General features: G+C 41.5%; 2 protein-coding genes across 17 annotated transcripts in view; both read left to right on the forward strand.

Moving 5' to 3' along the window:
• Positions 1-11033, forward strand: part of FGD6 (FYVE, RhoGEF and PH domain containing 6) — an 80432-nt gene extending 69399 nt beyond the window's left edge. For both annotated transcript variants that reach the window (XM_083806964.1, XM_083806963.1), the window contains 4 exons: positions 1717-1844; positions 2525-2653; positions 5065-5213; positions 7846-11033. In XM_083806964.1, coding sequence (XP_083663090.1) covers positions 1717-1844; positions 2525-2653; positions 5065-5213; positions 7846-7882 — 443 coding nt within the window. In that variant the 3' untranslated portion in view covers positions 7883-11033. The remainder of the gene's footprint in view (positions 1-1716; positions 1845-2524; positions 2654-5064; positions 5214-7845) is intronic.
• A 2049-nt stretch (positions 11034-13082) lies between these two features.
• Positions 13083-17518, forward strand: part of NR2C1 (nuclear receptor subfamily 2 group C member 1) — a 52701-nt gene continuing 48265 nt past the window's right edge. For 4 of the 15 annotated variants that reach the window (XM_083807002.1, XM_083806989.1, XM_083806990.1 and 1 more), the window contains exon 1: positions 13762-13910. The gene's annotated coding sequence lies outside the window, so the exon portion shown is untranslated. Of the gene's footprint in view, positions 13911-13998; positions 14504-15562; positions 15621-17518 lie in introns of those variants that run through there. The other 11 variants (XM_083806999.1, XM_083807000.1, XM_083806996.1 and 8 more) reach the window with 7 other exon arrangements.

The following is a 17518-nucleotide window of genomic DNA, read 5'->3' on the forward strand; positions in this document are numbered from 1 at the left end:
TGAAGTCCTTGCAATATATCATGGCCTCCCAGTGGATTTGCATGTACTTTTGCCCTCTGTAACTTGTATGCCGTAAACTTCTTTTTGGAAGCAAAGCTGCTAAGATAGCTGAAGTTCTGTGGCTGTACAAAGACTTCATCCTACCAAAGCTGAATCTCTTCAGCCTCAAGCCTCAGCTTATCTCAAATTCAAGAAGCTGGCATGTCTGCACCTCAGTTCTGAGGGCAAACTCTTATGAATGACCCCAAGCATGCCTACAGCACACCATCAACATAAAACACCACACCTAGAGCTATTTTAACTGAAGCACTTTCAGGGAACATGGTACTGTTGATGCATGCTTGCAAGCAAGGGGGTTGGCTAGCCTGGTGGTAATAACACTCAGAGAAGAGGTCCGGGATCACTTTCTTTCTCATCATGAGTGAACTCAAATCCATCTCTTTGAAGGAGCTTCAAATCATTATGCCAAAACGAATATAAAATCAGTGTGGGCACCTCCCAGTGAGGTGGGTACCCAGTCCCATCTCTCTTTTGAGATAAATTATTGTATTCAAAACAATTCTGTCCAAAGACTCCAGTATAGGTTACACAAATCAGGCATGAACAGGGACTGGAACAGCTTGCTGCCCACCCCTCTGGCAGAAGCCCCAGGTCAACGCAAGCTTTCTGGGGTGTCTGAGGAAATCAATGATGCCCTGGTGAAATAACCAAGCCATGGTTTCCAGCACGCTGGCAGTGTCAGTTGTCACGGGGAAGTGGGAAGCAGCATCAGCAGCCCTCGGGGCGGTGGTGGTGGGAGCCTGTGAAGGTGGATGGGGCAGGTGGATTGCCAGGGCCGCGTGCAGGTCTTTGCATTGGGCGCTAGGGGCTGCTGTGCTGCAGGCAATTACAGGTCCTTCTGTCCGGGAAAACTGCTGCTGAGCAGGTGCAGTACAGCTGGCAATGCAATCACTTTTCTGTTCTGCTTGTTGAGAGCCTGGCCACGTTCAGGGACAACTCAAGAAGGGGGATTAATGAAGCTTAGGGCAGCCCTCCTCCCTCCAGGCTGGGCTGGAAAGTAGTGGTGTGTGTCCGTAGAAAGAGGGGTTTTAAAAGAGTGAAGTGTTGTAGAAGTCTTCCGAGAGAAGTGGAGGAACTGCCAGCTGCTGTGGAGAAAAACACAGCACATGTTCTGGAGATGGCAATGAGCTAGAAATGTGTGTGTGTGTGAGAGATAGCATAACGCTGGAAGAGAAGCCCTACAGCATCCATATCATCTATACTGGGGGAAGAAAAAAAAAAAAAGCAGAGGACGATACCAGGTGTAGAGAATTGGAAGACAAAGAGCTGGGGAACAGAGGTAAAACACGGACTTAGCTGCAAAGGACATCCCTTAAAAACTTGGTGTGTTTTTTAAGACCTGAACTTTTACTCTGCATGTGGGCAAAGGCATTTCAACATCAACAAAACAGACTTTGAAAACAAGCAAGACCAATCTGTTTAGTTTTAATTTTCTTTTTTTTCTTTTTTTTCTTCCTGATGTGGCTTTGGGGATTCTAACTCGTGTTGATGATAACAGTGAAAAGTTAATTCAACACTGAATTTAATGTGATTAGGTGTTACATTTGAAACACTATGATCAGAATAAAAATATCAGCTGATTTTTTAGAAAATAGTCATTGCTTCTGTTCATTCATCTCTGATATGGAAGCAATATATTCATCCTATGCATTTCAGACAACCAATGCACTCCTAAAAGCGGATCCCCAGTCAACCATAAATCTCCATCAAGTGCCTTGTCTACAGTATTACAAAGTATTCCCTCTGGAAGAAAGCAGAAAAAAATTCCTGCAGCCCTCAAAGAAGTAAGTGCTTTATTGATCAAAAGTAATTATATCTAAAATGTTAACAACAGAAAATAATCCCATATTTTAACTGGCTTTAGAATCCAAAGTCAAAAGTCACCTGTAACAGTGATTTGGGCCTTAATTTTACACAGACAGGATCCTGAGCTATGGAGCAGTGCATAAACTGCATAAGACTGTGATTTAGATAGTCTGGAATTGTAATTTCTTTCTTGCTTCCCTGTGTTTCAAAGAACTGTGATTTATCTCTGCACCAAGAGTAATTTAGAAGACTCCCACACCAACTCATCTGTCAGCTTACAATTAGAAAAGATAGAGCTAAACTGCCAGCCTACTTCAGAGGTCTTGGGAATGGGAGGAAGTAATTTGCCTCCTTATATAGGAATGTGTGTTCTGCAGATGTATGTGGGTCTCAGTGTTTCAGCCCTCTCATCCTGTTGCATCCAATTTAAGTTCCAGTTCTTAGTGACTGCAGAAAGCTCTCTTCCAGGCTGAGAGATGGTGGCCGACAAAATTGCTTTTCTTTCAGCCATCTGAATTAATTACCAATATTAACTTGAGATGAGGATAGAATTTGTGTCTTCAACAGGACAGGGTTCTGAAGATCTGTTTTTAAAAAATCTCTACTGGAAAAACCTGGACAAATGTATACATCCTCTTGAGGTTTCTTTTCATTTCAGGTTTCAGCAAATACAGAAGATTCTACAATGAGTGGCTACTTACACAGATCTAAGGGCAGTAAGAAACCATGGAAACACCTATGGTTTGTTATAAAAAACAAGGTGCTATACACATATGCTGCTAGTGAGGTAAGAGATGACCTCTTAGAAATCAAATATCCAGTGATAATACTGTATTTGTAACAATCAGTTATTTTTATCATCTAGAAACAGGCTATAAAGTTAGGTCGCCTAATAGTAATTGATCTGATTGCAATATAGTATTTTGAAGAGGCCCATTGAGCTTGGTACAATAATAAACTAGTAAAGCTGTGCTGTTTCTGATTCAAGACTTAGCTTTGAGTACCTCTGCACTGCACACCGTTGCTCGGTTATAGGTATGTTCTGAGTCAGTTGAATACATGGGAGCCTGTTTAGATGCATCACACTGGAAGAGTGGCAAAGCCAATATTATAAAACATTATAAAAGCATCTGGAAATAGCTTGTTTTGTAGTTCTATGAGGTATTTTGGATGCATGGAAAATGAGCAAACTAAACCTCTTGACCTGAAACCGTCTCCTCCAGCCTGAAGTTATTTTCTACTGCAGCACTGTATATTAAATAAGAAACGCATCTTGTCTAATGGCATTTGCTTATTTATTTAGAATGTGCAGTTCTACTACAGTACGGAATAATGGAATAATCTAACCAATATATATAAGCTCTGCACATCCCAGCTTGTGCTGAGGGTGCTGTAGTTTTGTCACATCTTATAATGCTTTACAACCATATATGGATGTATTGTATAGCTGGAAGATCTTGTTGGTTTTTTTTTTTTTTTTGTATTATAAGGGATAGCTTGATTTTGCTCTTGAAAGCTGTAATATACAAACCACCTGTTTAAAGGTATTGCTGTCCCTCACTTTTGTTAAAAATGGTAAGGCCCAACCTATTCTGACCACGTAAAGAATTACTCTTCACCCCCACTCCAGCCCTACTCTGTATTTTTTCTGGTTTGAGCAGGCATTTGTGTTCAGACTTGCTACTGGGTTGCAGTGCTCCAGTGCAAACCTTTTTTTAGCATTTCTGAACTATGTTACTCCCACCAGAATATTAGCAATAGTAAATAATCAAGTAGTTCTAAAAATATCTTAATTATGTACAAAGTAATTACTTTTGCACAGATTTGAAAAAAATATTTTGGAGCATTGTCTCACTTCTGGCAGTTAAAAAGGAAACCTCAGCAACTGTGAAGACAGGCATATTAGTCCGTGACAGTCATCTTAAAACATTTTTTGCTTGACTTCCCCTGAGACACCAGCCTTCCAGAGTTGCTTCAATTTGCAGCTAACAATCATAAAGTTAGCTCTTTCCAATTTTCTTTAAACTGAGAAATATCCGTCCTTTTTCTTCATTCATTCCAGCAAGGCGGTTATTTGGAGAGTCTGAAGGGCCGGTGTGGTGGCTGGTCCAACATAGTCTTAGCCAGGAAATCCCACTTAAGCCACTTTCAGTGATTCCAAGTGATACAACAATTAGTGGTAAAAAGATCACTTTTCAGTGGTATAAGGATATAGATAGGAAAATAGATTGCCTTACTTGACTGTTTTCCAGCTTCAAGAAATGCTGCTTTCATAGGATACTGCTGTTTTAGTGTAAAGGCCATTACCACAGTCTTCACCTGATGTATCAGCATCTGTGCACATTCTTTGTGTATTTTCTCTATAAATTACAGGTAGAGAAAGGTCCTGCAGAAACATTGCAGGACCTTGCCTAGTTACAAAAGAGTATTTTGGAATTTGCACGGGATGAAAATATTTCTTTTCCCCAAAATGCTGTGCAGTGTCTTTATTAATTAAAAGATAAGAGTATTAAAAAATGAAGTATTTGAGACGAATGAGGAAGGCAAAAGGCTGCATTTTAGCCATGTTTTGAAATTAAAGGAAGAGTAGCTAAAAGGAATAGCTTCTGTTCTTACTCTTTCCTAGCCAATCACTTTTGAACACTGAGCAACTTCTTTTTTTCCATCCTTTTAATTTTCAGCATCAGAAAGCAAAATAAGTTTAGCCATCAAAACCATCTGGAGTGAGACTACAGTACTTGAGATCATAAGTTACATCCGTTGCTCCTCCATCTAGCATGCTCCGTGCAGCTAAGAGCACCTCATGTCCCTCTTAAGACGTGAAAACTTACTAAGGTTGTTGGTGGAGTGAGTATTAGGCTAGATGGACTTTTGGTCTGCAGCCAGATGGTGCCCGATCTTTTGATATAAGAGGTCCTTACCGGGCAGAATAATGAGAGTATACAGTGACAGACAAGGTAGATGGTATCAGAAAAAAAATGAGGAACAGCAGTATTGCAGTCTGGGAGGTTTTGTTATTTTCCTGCCTGGAGACTATTCAAAAAAAAGCAGCATTTTGTGCATGAGTATTTGTAACAACTTGTTTGCTGTATAATCTGTTGCAATGGTAGGGTGCATGAATATTGTCTAAATGCATTGTTTAATATATCTTACCAGCTCTAATTTTGTCTTGTTCAATTTTTTTCCTCCATAAACTAGGATGTGGCAGCGCTAGAGAGCCAGCCTTTACTGGGATTCACAGTCAGTGAAGTCCGAGATGAAAACTCAGAGTCTAGAGTGTTCCATCTATTGCACAAAAACACTTTATTTTACATATTCAAAGCAGATGATCCCCATTCAGCTCAAAAGTAAGAAATTATTTGAATTAATTCCTCTTACGTTTTCCAGGAAAAAAATGTTTTAAAAATCATAAATGTTAATATTAATGGATTAAGCATATGTACAGTAGGTGCATATTATATAAGCAGATTAAAAAAAAATAAAAATTATTTAAACACAGGTCCTGGTTTCATTAGCACTTCTGAAAAGGCAATCAAAATGGAGTGGAACTGGGCAAAACATTGTGTTTTGTTTTTGTTTTTCTTTAAATGAAGATGCAGGCTTCTTAGACCCAGAAAAGTCCAAGATAAAATACAAAGTCTTTCTTTTTCATAGCCTATTCCATGATCTCTTTACCTGGTCTGCTCAAGTGAAAATGGAATGCGTTACCTTTGTAGAAATCTTCAAAATGTGTTCAAAAAGCTAACTGGTCTGTCCCTGTTTTTATTTTATTTCCAGCTCTAAATTTTGGTTATTTTTAGTGAATATATACCTAAATATAATATACCTAAAAAGTAAGGTACAGAAGTGTGAACTGTGTATGCAGATGTGCATGAGCATCTAGGCTTGCTTAACATGCTCAGATGAAAAGCCTGAATGCAGAGAACATTCACACAAGCTGCTTTAAGTTCTGCTGCTGTGTCTGAATTTGGACTCATATTTATCAATTTATATACTGTGTTTATTTTATATAAAATAACCTTGAAATGTGGTCATTAATTAGTAAAAATAAAACAAAACAAAAAACCCCCACACTATTTGCTATATGAATCATGGAGTAAACTAGAAATGAGCACGCAAGCAATACATTTGTCTTGCCTACATACCTAGTGTATCTGATGGATTTCAATGCAGCTTTCCCAAGTGAATTTTACATTAATAAAATAGATTTCATTGGCCAACTAGTCCATTATTACTACTTAAGCATTCAAATTGCTGTAGGTATAGTTTTGTGCAAATAGGGATGTTCAAAAAAAAACAAAGTACCCATGACAACTGGAAATTTTGAACAGCGGAGAACATACTTAATGGTACTTCTCTATACACGGTCTTCATTAGATTGTTGGGGGAGTATTTTGTCTTGCAGATGCATGCAAATGTTTCCTTTTCCATTAAGGCAGTATTTTCTTGTTTCCACTGTCCTCATTTGCACTATACAAAACAAAAGTTGTTTTTTTTTTAAAAAAAAGAAAAAAAAAATCCCAAGGCCTCCAATAGCTTTGTTTTCCAAATCAGACGATGGCTTTTGCAATCAGAAGGAAAAATTGTAATTGAACGTGGTCTATTTTACTGAGGCTAGGAATAACATTACCTTACATTGCAAACTCTCTCCAAGTAGACTTAGTAGATTTATGCTGAACTTGCAAAATAAATGCTGTTTTGATAGCATTAAAAGAACAAACAGCACTCTGTTGGCCTGTTTTCATTAGGGGACACTATGTTTTTTTCTCTAAGAAATATCTAATGTATTTTTTTAAGTGCAGTAATAAATTTTAATGGATGTTTATTTTTGCTAGGCTTTGAATTTTTTTAGTCCAGTACTACGTTCAATGCTGAAACTGTTTATGAATTTGTTGTACTTTTATTCCATGGAGCATTTTAGTTATTTTTAATGAATATATGACAGTGGAAAACATAGTGAGCCCTAAAAAGTAACGGATAGCGATTTGAGCTATCAGCATTTGTTCTATCATCAGTATGTGGGCCCCTTAACTTCACATGCACACAATTCAGCCCTCACTCAAAAGACAGAATTATTAAGTTTTTTACTGTATTTGTCAGTGTAGTATCAGAGTGCTTCAGAAACATTGATTTTTCCATCAGAAACATTGATTTTTTGCAGATTGTGCAGAAGGTGAGGACATCTATCACCCTTGTAATCAAGCAGGAACAGCCAGCATATCTGTAAAATAGATAACATTCAGACACTTTTACTTTACTTTTAACTTGGAAGTTCCAGGTTGAGGCACCTGGCATCAGCAGTCTGGGACATCCCTCCCTTACACACACTGGTATTTTCACAGATAAAATGTGCAGAGTATCTGTTAATATGTGGTTTAGTCGTAGTACATATTGTGTGTGTGAATACAGGGGAAGTTGCTTAGAAACTCTGTCATCGTGCGAAGGCAGCGTGCCTCCACTCAGCCCATGTTCCCCGCAGCTTCCTCCCTCAGCCCCAGTAGTCCTTCAGGATTGTCCTTGTACCGGGGGCAAAAGCAGCAGGCCTGGGCGATGCAGGCAGCTACCTCAGCTCCTGTAGTGCCCTGATTCATCCTAGATCATGTTTGAAGTGATATCACAGAAGGGTATATTGCCTTTTTTTTAAAAAAAAGGTATATGTTATGAAAGCCATGTTATTAAAGTTGATGTAACCTTGGCTTTTCCTGCTTTTTGAACACTTGATTCCCCAGCTTCGTTTGTTCTTTATGCATGTAACTTCAGTGTGGGAAAAAAAAAAGTCATCTGGCCTTGTACTGATACTTAATGTTTTTAGCAAGCCCTGTGGTAGGTTTGAACTCATTGGATAGATTTCTGTCATTTGCACTAACAACAACCGGTAATGGAAGTAGGATGTTACTTGCTGTGTGAATCTGTAGGGGATGGGCAGCGTGATTTGCGGTTTTACCAGCAACTTCATAACACTGTTTAATTTTCCAATAGGTGGATAGAAGCTTTTCAAGAAGGCACAATATTATAGCAGTGTCAGCAAGACTGAACCAAAATGTCCAGGGATGATGGTAAAACAGAGTACAGCAACTGTTGCAAGAAAGTGAATCCTGCCATGTCAACCTAAAAAAAAAAAATGTATATTTGTCAGCATTAGGGTTTGATGCATTTTTAGCGTAAGGTAATATTTTTTAAAAGAATTGTGTGTATTTCTATGTTGTTACAAAATGTGTTATTTATTAAATTCCGATGTTTACTTTAATGGTCAAAATTGTTTGTGAGGTTTGCATTGAGGTCCAAACTTCCCTTGTTTTCAGAATGACAGGTTGGTGAGTCAACATACTCCTAAAGTTTGTGCTTTTTACTTTTTTTTAAAAACAACAATTCATTTATTGCAATTGTGTAGTTCCTCGTGATTTGTATATAGGTTTTGAGTTTCTGATACTCAGCTTGCAATTTAACAAAAACAGATCAGAATAGGAATTTAAAAGATTTTGGATATTTGTTGGCTATGTAAACTCCTTTATGAGAGGTTGTATGATAAAATGCTGCTCCTTTTCTTGAATGGTAGTTGAAATCATGCATACTGATTAAAACAGTACAATAAATTCTGTATCGCAGAAGCAATTACCTAGTACAGTTCAATTATGAAAAAATAGAAAATGGACAAACATTTTAAAACAGACTTTGCAATTACAAAGAGAAAGCAGTAGAGCTTTTACAGTACTACAGATGCCAAAGAGACTAAATGAGCTACTTTCAAACAATTTCAGGGTATATTTTCTTGTATGTTTCCATTAGTAATTTAAAGCAGAGTAAAAAAAATACATTTTTGGCGTACAGGGAAAAGATTAAATACATTGTTTCAAAATTGTGTTGAATGAGTTCTGTATGCCCTATGAAAGACTGTGTAAACTATTGTTCAAAGAACACTAAACAAATATATATGGACCCCATCTCCCAGAAACTTAAACTATTGTATATTTAAATAATATGCTTGAACTGGAATTGCCATACCCAGAAAACACAGCTTCTTTTTTCTTTTTTTAGTGCAGATGGCAATGAAATTGTATACCATTCTTTGAAATACCTTTTGTTTACACTATGATTTGTTCTGTTTGACACTTTACAACACAGTTCAGTTTTAGTTTTTTTTTTTTTTTTTCTTTAAGAAAATTGTCAGTATACCTCATTAGGAAATACTTGCTGATGATTCTGGTGCGTTTATTCTATTTAAGTTTTGGAAAAGATGTTATCACTGTAATAGCATAAATGGAACTAGAACTATGAATGACACATGAAAGCAAGCCATTTTTATGTCAAAAGCGATGCACATGTAGCCAGTTAATTTTACTGTATGCAACATTTTTTGGTAGTCCTCTTAATCAAACTAGTTGTGGAAATGGGATTAAAAGCAATTAAGTACATGTTAATAACTTTATTAAGGCCTGACAAAGGAAAGAAAATGATGATAGAATAGTAGTCATCACATAAAGACCATGAATGAAAATGCAAGCCAAAATTCTTGTATGCCCTCAAATACCTCAAGGTCTAAATACTAACATAGACAGCTCTGAAGAGACTTGATTTTCCTGAGCTGCTGTTAGGTTAGTAGTAGGCTTTGGAGCCTAATGCTTAACATTGAGTATCTGAGTATAATTTCATTGACTTCAAGCATTTCAGTAAAGAACCTTTCTGAATCAGGGACTTCAGGCTGTAGATCCGGCTTTTCTGATGAATGCTAGAGATTTGACCAGTGTTTGAAATTCAGTGGGAGTTGGATCAAAGCCTTTATTCACTCTTTCTTTTAATGCAAACATGATAAATAAATATTCCTTTGTTATATATAAAGGGCTTTTACTTAGTTTTTCAAAACCAGCTGCTGACTGAAGCCAAGTAAGCTATTAATTTGTCTCTTCAGGGTGATTTCTGACATGGTTTTTACTGTATCCAAAATAAATCTGATACTAGTGTAACATAGATGTGCCGTAGCTGTTCCAGTTGATGTTATCAAGGAGAAGAGCTCCTTAATATTTTTATATGGACTGCACACCAACTAAGATGGGAAGCCATGAACTGGCAAATAAATAAGAAATTTGAGTAGGAGCAAGTTTCATTTAGTTTTAATTTATGGTCTGATATTGATCTCTGTGCTGCAAAACTGAAACAGAGCAATAAAAGTCAAAACACAGGCTGAGTAAGGTGCCCAAATTCTGCCTCCTGTGTGGCGACAAACTACCTCTCAGTGATTAGTTGCAGAGCAAGAAAATAGTGTAGAAGTCAGAGGACTTCTTCCAGAAGCAGAGATCAATCAACAGATTGTCTGTGACAGGAATGGATTTGAACAGAGCCTTAAAAACAATAGAGCACATATTGCTGTCTGTGTGTGAAACAAATGAAATAGTCTTTATGAGCATGTTTGAATATTTCTTTTCCCCCCTTCTCCAGCACCAGTGCTTTTTATCACGTGAAGAGCCCCAAACATAGTTTCTTTCATAACATTTTCAGATGGTTGCTTTTCAAAGTGTTACTTTATTTCTCCACCTTGCCTCCCATTTTAATTCTTTACCATCGGAAGTAAAGTCGCTTCTTGATTTGACCCTTACATTAGAAAATTCACTAAACAACCAGTAGTTATTAAACACCTGGCTACCTCTTGTTATATGCATCTATTGTTGTTAATTTAAGATTGGTTAGTAGAGTATGAGACGAACATTAGCATTGAAGATTAGTTCTAGCATCTTTGTTCTAGGATAACTGAAAAGTCTAGGATCCTGAATTGCTTTTAAGAAATCTTTGACTTAAAACTTTCTTTTATCCCCAACGGACTTGAAACAAAGGGATAGCTGAGCAACTTTGGAAAACATTTTACTACATATTTTTTGTGTGTGAAAGTCGATTGCCAAATTATGTTTATTGCATCATAATGTTGTTGCGGTTTAATCGAAACCAGGACAAATGTAAGGAGAATGTTTGGAAAGATACATTCAATGCATGTTTGCCATAACTGCTGTCCCCTGTTTTTTACCATCTAAATATGCTTTTATTTGGAGCAGTCACAAATTGTACTGTCTAAATGAAAGAATGGAATCTTTATTTTGTAAATGAAAACAACTTAAAGTTGTTGTAAATATTCCTGTGGATATGTATCATTTTTGTATAAATAAATTCACGTTAGTTGAGTCTGTGTTTGTTTTTGAAATATTTTCAGGCTTTTGTGTGTTGTGTAACTCATTCATTCACTGCTTTCCAGGCAGCAGAATTTGCTGCCATTATCCTGCACATCTGTCTTACTTGGAAGTCCATGCTATGCTTTGCCCTTACAAACAGAAAAAAGTACGAAAAGGTGTAAGCTGTGCACACAGACCGACAGCTTGCTGCTGGATCTGACCACCTGATACAGCGGTTTTAAGTGGTCCTGCTCACGTCAGCCAAGACACTGCTCACACTTACTACAAAGATGATGTGTTTGCCGTGAAAATTATTTCCACCTTCCTGCCCTGCTGTCTTTCCTTAGCTACCTCTTGCCGTGTAGTTCTTGGCTTACTGTTCCTTCTTCCCCAGCCCCTCGAACTAAAATCCCGCGAGTTCATGATGTTTGTTTTCTATTGAGGCCAGTTTGCAGGCAAAATGCAACAATCCAAAAATTTGCTCCTGCGCAGTCCCACCTTGTAGGACACCAAGTAGTGGAGCTTTGTCTCCTGAAGCCACCCCCAGCCCTGGGGAATGACAGCCCTGAGCTTCATCAGCCCAAGGCTGAGCGAGGCTCCCTCTGCCCATGTGCTGCAATGCAGTGTGATTTACAGGGATGTGAGCAGAACCTGCAGCTGCAGCAACAGCTGACGAGGATACATCAATCCAAAGAGAAAGCACTTCATTAATGGAATTGTCTTGAATGTTTATTGGTGGAGATAAGTCAGTTCTGGACCACAGGATGCTAAATAAAAGGGCTATTCTCCTGTCTTACGTTGAAAATTGCTCAGAAATCATTTTGTCTCTTACTTTTGTGAGGACATAGGATTTTTGTCTCCCCCTCTTCAGTCACAACTATGTGAATTTTTCCTGGTGCTGTGGTCATGTTTATTTTTTGCAAAAGAAAGTAATTCCATCATCCTACTTTTCTTGCTGGTTACTGCATCTGATACTTGAGCTTTGTTTTGAATTTGTTGAAATTAATTCTTCAGCACATCGTTATGAATAGACATACTGCTGGCAAAGAAAGGATCCTAAGAAACAAGCATCCTAAAGAACTAGGAGATTTGCATCTATATAGATGAAGGGTGTTGCATTAAAAAATGCAAAATCCAAATTTGCAAAATCCAATTCTGCTGCATCTATTAAAGTATGCCTGAATCAGTTTCTGTTCGCACAAGAATTGCAGCAGGGCCTGTAAGGGAGAGATTTTTCTGTCAGGTTAGTTATGCTGCCTCCTTGTACATCTCTGACGGATGTTTGAAAGCAGTTCTTTTGGTAACTTGCAGTAACAGCATAAAGGATTTTGCTTCTACATATTTTTGATAGGGATGTCTCATAATCCTGGCTGACGCAGCTGCATGGGCATGCCTTTCTAATACGGACCAAGCATGAATTGGGTCACTTGCTAAAAAAAAATCAAAACATTTTTCACTGCTTAGTGACATTTCTGCTCTATTGAGAGTATTAGAATGCTTGTATGAAATGAGCTTTGGTGCAAGCTCCTTGGCATTAAATTAAACTCCTGTAAGCCTCATTTAGAAGGTGGACGTGCGAGTCAGGCTAGCATGGGAATTGACAGGTACCATAAATTGAGAGTGGTGTAATATTCTACACTTTCAGGAAATGCTTAGCAAATTAATTGCTCTAATTTAACATTTTTCCATAAAAATTTTGGCTTTTGTGATGTGTTTGATCAAAAAGCGAAATATGATGCTTGCAAATACTGAATTAGCAATCTTGAACTGGAGTTGCTAGATGCAACTGTAGCTGTGGGACGTTGGAAGGAAAAGCAGTGAAGGAACTGGCAAGGTAAGAGTGTGAATGATGACCTTATTGCCCTCTACAGCTACCTGAAAGGAAGGTGCAGGGAGCTGGGGGTTGGCCTCTTCTTGCAGATAACTAGTGATAGGACTAGAGGGAATGGCCTCAAGTTGTGCCAGGGGAGGTTCAGGTTGGAAATGAAGAGACATTTCTTCTCAGAAAGAGCAGTCAGGCGTTGGGACGGGTTGCCCAGGGAGGCGGTGGAGTCACCGTCCCTGGGGGTGTTCAAGGAAAGGTTGGGCCTGGTGCTTAGGGCATGGGTTAGTGGGTGACATTGGTGGTAGGGGAGTGGCTGGACAGATGATCTTGGAGGTCTTTTCCAACCTTTATGAGTCTATGACTCTGTATCAAATTAGAAGTTACGTGGTGTCTGATCATATATTTCTGCTTTGGTTGATGTTTATGTCATCTGATTCGGTAGAAACCGTGTAAAACGGTTTGAATGCATAAATGAGTTTCAGAACCTGAAGCTGTGCATACAGCCTCTGTGATCCTTAGGTTCCAGCCGCTCTGTTAGCACAGCTATACAGTCTTCATTAAACAGATGGAAAAGGAAGAAGAAAAAAAAGGTTCATTTAAAAAATAAGGCTCTTTAAATCGAGGTTACTAAAGTAATTGGCGAAAATTAAGCAATTAGCTGTCTCCAGGCCAGGCCCCAAGAAGGCAGACACCCGCAGAAGAGCAGCGCTATGCTCCTCCAGCGCCCCTGCGGAAGCCTTGGGGCGCTCGCCGCCTCCCCAGAGCCCACCCGGAGCAGCGCCCCCCTTCCGCAAGCCCCTCGCTTTGTGAGGGCCGGGGGCGGCCCTCAAGCACCGAGGGCTCCTCACGGCGCCACGAGGCGCCCCCTCCCCGCCCAACGGCCGCCCGCGGCCCTGAGGCGCCGTTAACGGCCGCCGGGGGCGGGGCGAGGACCGCCCCGTCCCGGGGGGCTCTCTCCGTGCGCAGCCGCGGCGGCGGGGCGGGGCGGGGCCGCGAACTCTGACCCCCGGCTCGGGAGCCGCCGCCGCCAAATAAAGCCGCCGGAGCGCCGCCGGGCCCCGCAGGTGAGGCGCCTCCCCCGGCGGCCGCGCGGTAACGGCCGCCAACGGCCATTAACGGCCGCCGCCCTCCTTCCCCGCGGCGCCGCCGCCGCCGTCCCGGTGCCGTCCCGTTCCGCGCCCCCCGACCTTTCACCTACAGGAACCGCTTGTGCCGCCCGCATCCGGGCAGCGCGGCCCCGCGGCGGGGAGAGGCGGCCCCGGGAGGGGGGAGCGGGCGGCCGGGTGCTGCCCTGCCCTGCCCGCCCCGGCCCGGCCCCGCGCAGCCATTTTGTGCGCGGCGTGACGGGGCGGCCGGCCCCGGGCGCCGCTCCGCGCCTCGCGCCCTCGCTTCGTGCCCGGCGGGTGCCGCAAGGCCCCGAGGCACCGCCCGGGGCCTCGGGGTGGAGCTGGGGAGGGGGAGGTGGGCGAGCGCTGCAGCCCGGGGGGGAGGCTTTTTGTTAGCGGTGTTACCGCGTGTGCGGGCACGGCTCTCAGCTGAGTGGGGTCCTCTTCGTGCGTAAAAGCCCTGATCTGGAGCTGCTAGTAAATGACAGGGTGGATTTGGAAGGGTGGTGTGGTAGGCAGAGCTGCTTCCCTGCCTGTCATGGAGAACTCAGGTGGGCAACAATTCCCATAGCCTGGTGTTGGAGAGCCTCCTGTGTTTTAAATCAGCCTGGTGTAAAGAGAAATAAAAGTATTCAGTGGGGCTGTGGGGGAAGCAAAGCACCACATTGCTGTGCTGGGGAGGCAGTGTGTGCCTGCAGGCTCTTGTTTCTCTACTTTATAATTTTGGATGCTTTTTTTCCTATAACAGTATTTTGTGAATGAAAATAACTCTATAGATTTTTTTTTTTTTGCCTGTTAGTCCATGGAGGCCAGTTGTGCCATGAGATGTCCTACTCCCACAGAGCAGTTAGCCTGCAGCTTGCTCCTTGCTGTGCAGCTATCCTTGGGGATACTTGGTTGAGGGAAGTATTAAAATCTGAAGTGCTTGACTGCTTCTGTCTGTAATTCTTCACCAAGAGACATTGCAGACCCTCTTTTATCACAGGACCAGATATTTTCGTGTGGTGGTGGTCAACTGCATTTCTGGCAATGTAAGGAGCATAACCAGCATTTGACGGGGTGCACAGTCCTCAGCTGCTTCTGTACCCCAGAAGTGGGGAGCTCAGCTATGTACGAAGGGATAGAGCAGGGTCAGGTTGTTAACTTGTACGTGTTTGTTCTACTGGCAGGAGTAATGGGTTTCAGCTGTCAGCACTATAGCTGGCAGAGGGTACGCATCCCTTTCCTCCTTCATCCTGGCTTAAGCAGTTTTTCTTAGTAAGCTTTGTCAACCTGAGTTATTTTGGTTGAAATGGGTCGGGGAGCTCTCATGTGAGTATCTGCTTTCACAGAGCAGAGGGGATGTTAACATCCACCGTGAGGAAGTGGTGAGCAGCATCAGTGAGGCACCACGAGGCAGTGGTGAGCAGGGCGTGGGTATGGGGGTGGCTGTTTGTGATGGGCACAACGTTTTTGTGTGCCCCTGCTTTTTCAGTGTACACACACAGGCTGTAGCATGCAACTCACCAAGGACCATCAAGAAAACTGAAAAATACCGAACCTAGGTGCTGGTGATACAAAACGTCCTTTTTTTTTTTTTAAACAGTTAAATGTACTGGTTTTTTCTTCAGTGCTGTTGAAAGCTGCTTTTGGCATTTTAAACTTGTGCCAATGCCTTACTGGTGTAAGGTAAGCTGCCACAAAAGAGAGCTTTATAAGCATGAAAAATGACGGATGAAATTGCAGAGGCGCAGTTAATCAAATTCTTGCTCTGTCCATATTCATACCTCCCAGTCATCAGCCTTTTATTCCAGGGATGCTGCATTAAATTCTACCAGCCACAGTCTCAAAGCAACAAAGGATTTATCTTCTGAAGAATTACTCTTCATTTCCAGTTCTTGGAGATTAGAAGGACTTGAGCAAGACCCATGTATCTTGTGATACAGTACTGCAGACTTTGTAAGGAAGGATGAGCCTTTCTGAAAATCATGGTGTAAAAATTGCCTTTCTGTATCAATACTTAAATTGATTTTATTGGTTTGGCTGGGCCTTCTGTGAAAGGCTGTTCAGATTTTAACTTGAAATGAATTTCTTCAGCTTAACATCAAGACAGGCCGGGCTAAGCTAAGTATTTGCCTTTGTAGGAAGTTAAACCAGTAACTTGAAAAATGCAAAGCACCAAAAACTAAAGCCAAACCATCTTGTTTTGTCATATTAGCTTTAATTAGCAGTTATTTCTTTCCCAATAAGTTGAGGTTGCTAATCATAGCTTGGAAGTAAATTTGTGGTGTGAAAGCTGCCCCATTTATTTTGGTAATGATTATTCTGGAGTATGAGTAGGACAGTGTAAGTGTCAACGTGACTAATGCTTTCACTCGTCGCTGCTTAGTCTGAATGTATTTCCCAGAGCGCTTGACATACGTGTTCATAGGAATTTAAAAAAAAAAAAAAGCCTGCTAACAAAATCTAATCCTGTGATCCTGTAGAATTGATGAAGAAAAAGAAACAGCTCAGGAAGAAAGTGATGATATTTATGATATTTATAAAGGGTTGTTTTTTTTCTGAGGCTGTCAACACCGATTTACTGGAAGGATAAATTCAGTCCTTTTTTTTTTTTCCCTGAAGGAAGGTTCTGCAGGCAGGAACGTGTGCAAGTTGTGAGGGGGGGAGTAAGTGGTACTACTGCTAAATAGGTTTGCAAGTCCTTTCTGTAGCGTGCCTTCGTTTATCAGCTACCTGTCTGTAGTTGTGTGGATGCTCCAAGCAGGCATGTCACATCACATTTCATGACATGCTGCTGTCACACTGTGGTGGGCGTGTTTTGAAAGAAGGATTTGTGCTTGCTGTGTGGTGGTAGCACAGTCTTTGCATGCCAGGTAGGAGAAGTGACCGGGCTGAAACTAACCCAGTGAAAGGGGCGGAAGCGTTCAGCCAGATGCACTTCCTGATGGGGTTTGTTGTGCGGCTCCAGCCACTGAGCCAGCGCCTTTGTTTTTCTTCCTGTGACAGCACAGGGTTTTGCCAGCCTCGGGGGAGATGCAGTCCGTGGTGGGAGGTGTGCCAGGCAGCTTGGCCAGCTGAAATGGCCGTCCTGCACCTAGCTCTGGTGCTTGGCCAGTGCCAGGTGAGCTGGATCTGCTTGCAGACAGCCCCTCGCCTCCCCTGCTCCGTCCCATGAGCTGCTTCAGCTCTCGGGTGCTCGGGCTGCTTCTGGAGGTGGTGCACAGGCCTGCAAGTGAGACTGTCCCCTTTCGGTGGCCTAACCTGGAGGAGGGACTCTGCAATCTCCTTAAAATTCAGCCTAGCGATGCTCTTTCCTCCCACTCTAACTCTTGCTTACATGAAAAATTAAACATAGCAATTTTAAAGCAGCAAGAGCAATAATTCTAAATGAATTGCACAGGCACGGCTGCCAGTGCATCTTTTTCTCTATTGCAGTGTGCCTTCTAATTATTCCCTCGAGCATGTACAAGCACCTCATCTTCCCTTGCCTACAGGTTTAGCTGCTGCAGTTTCCTGTGGTTCCGTCTCTTACATACGTGCTTGCTAAGTCCTGATGTCTTGCAAATTCAATAAACGCTATCTGA

Source organism: Anser anser (genome assembly GCF_964211835.1).
Source record: "Anser anser genome assembly, chromosome: 1".
In the NCBI taxonomy this organism is placed as follows: Eukaryota; Metazoa; Chordata; class Aves; order Anseriformes; family Anatidae; genus Anser; species Anser anser.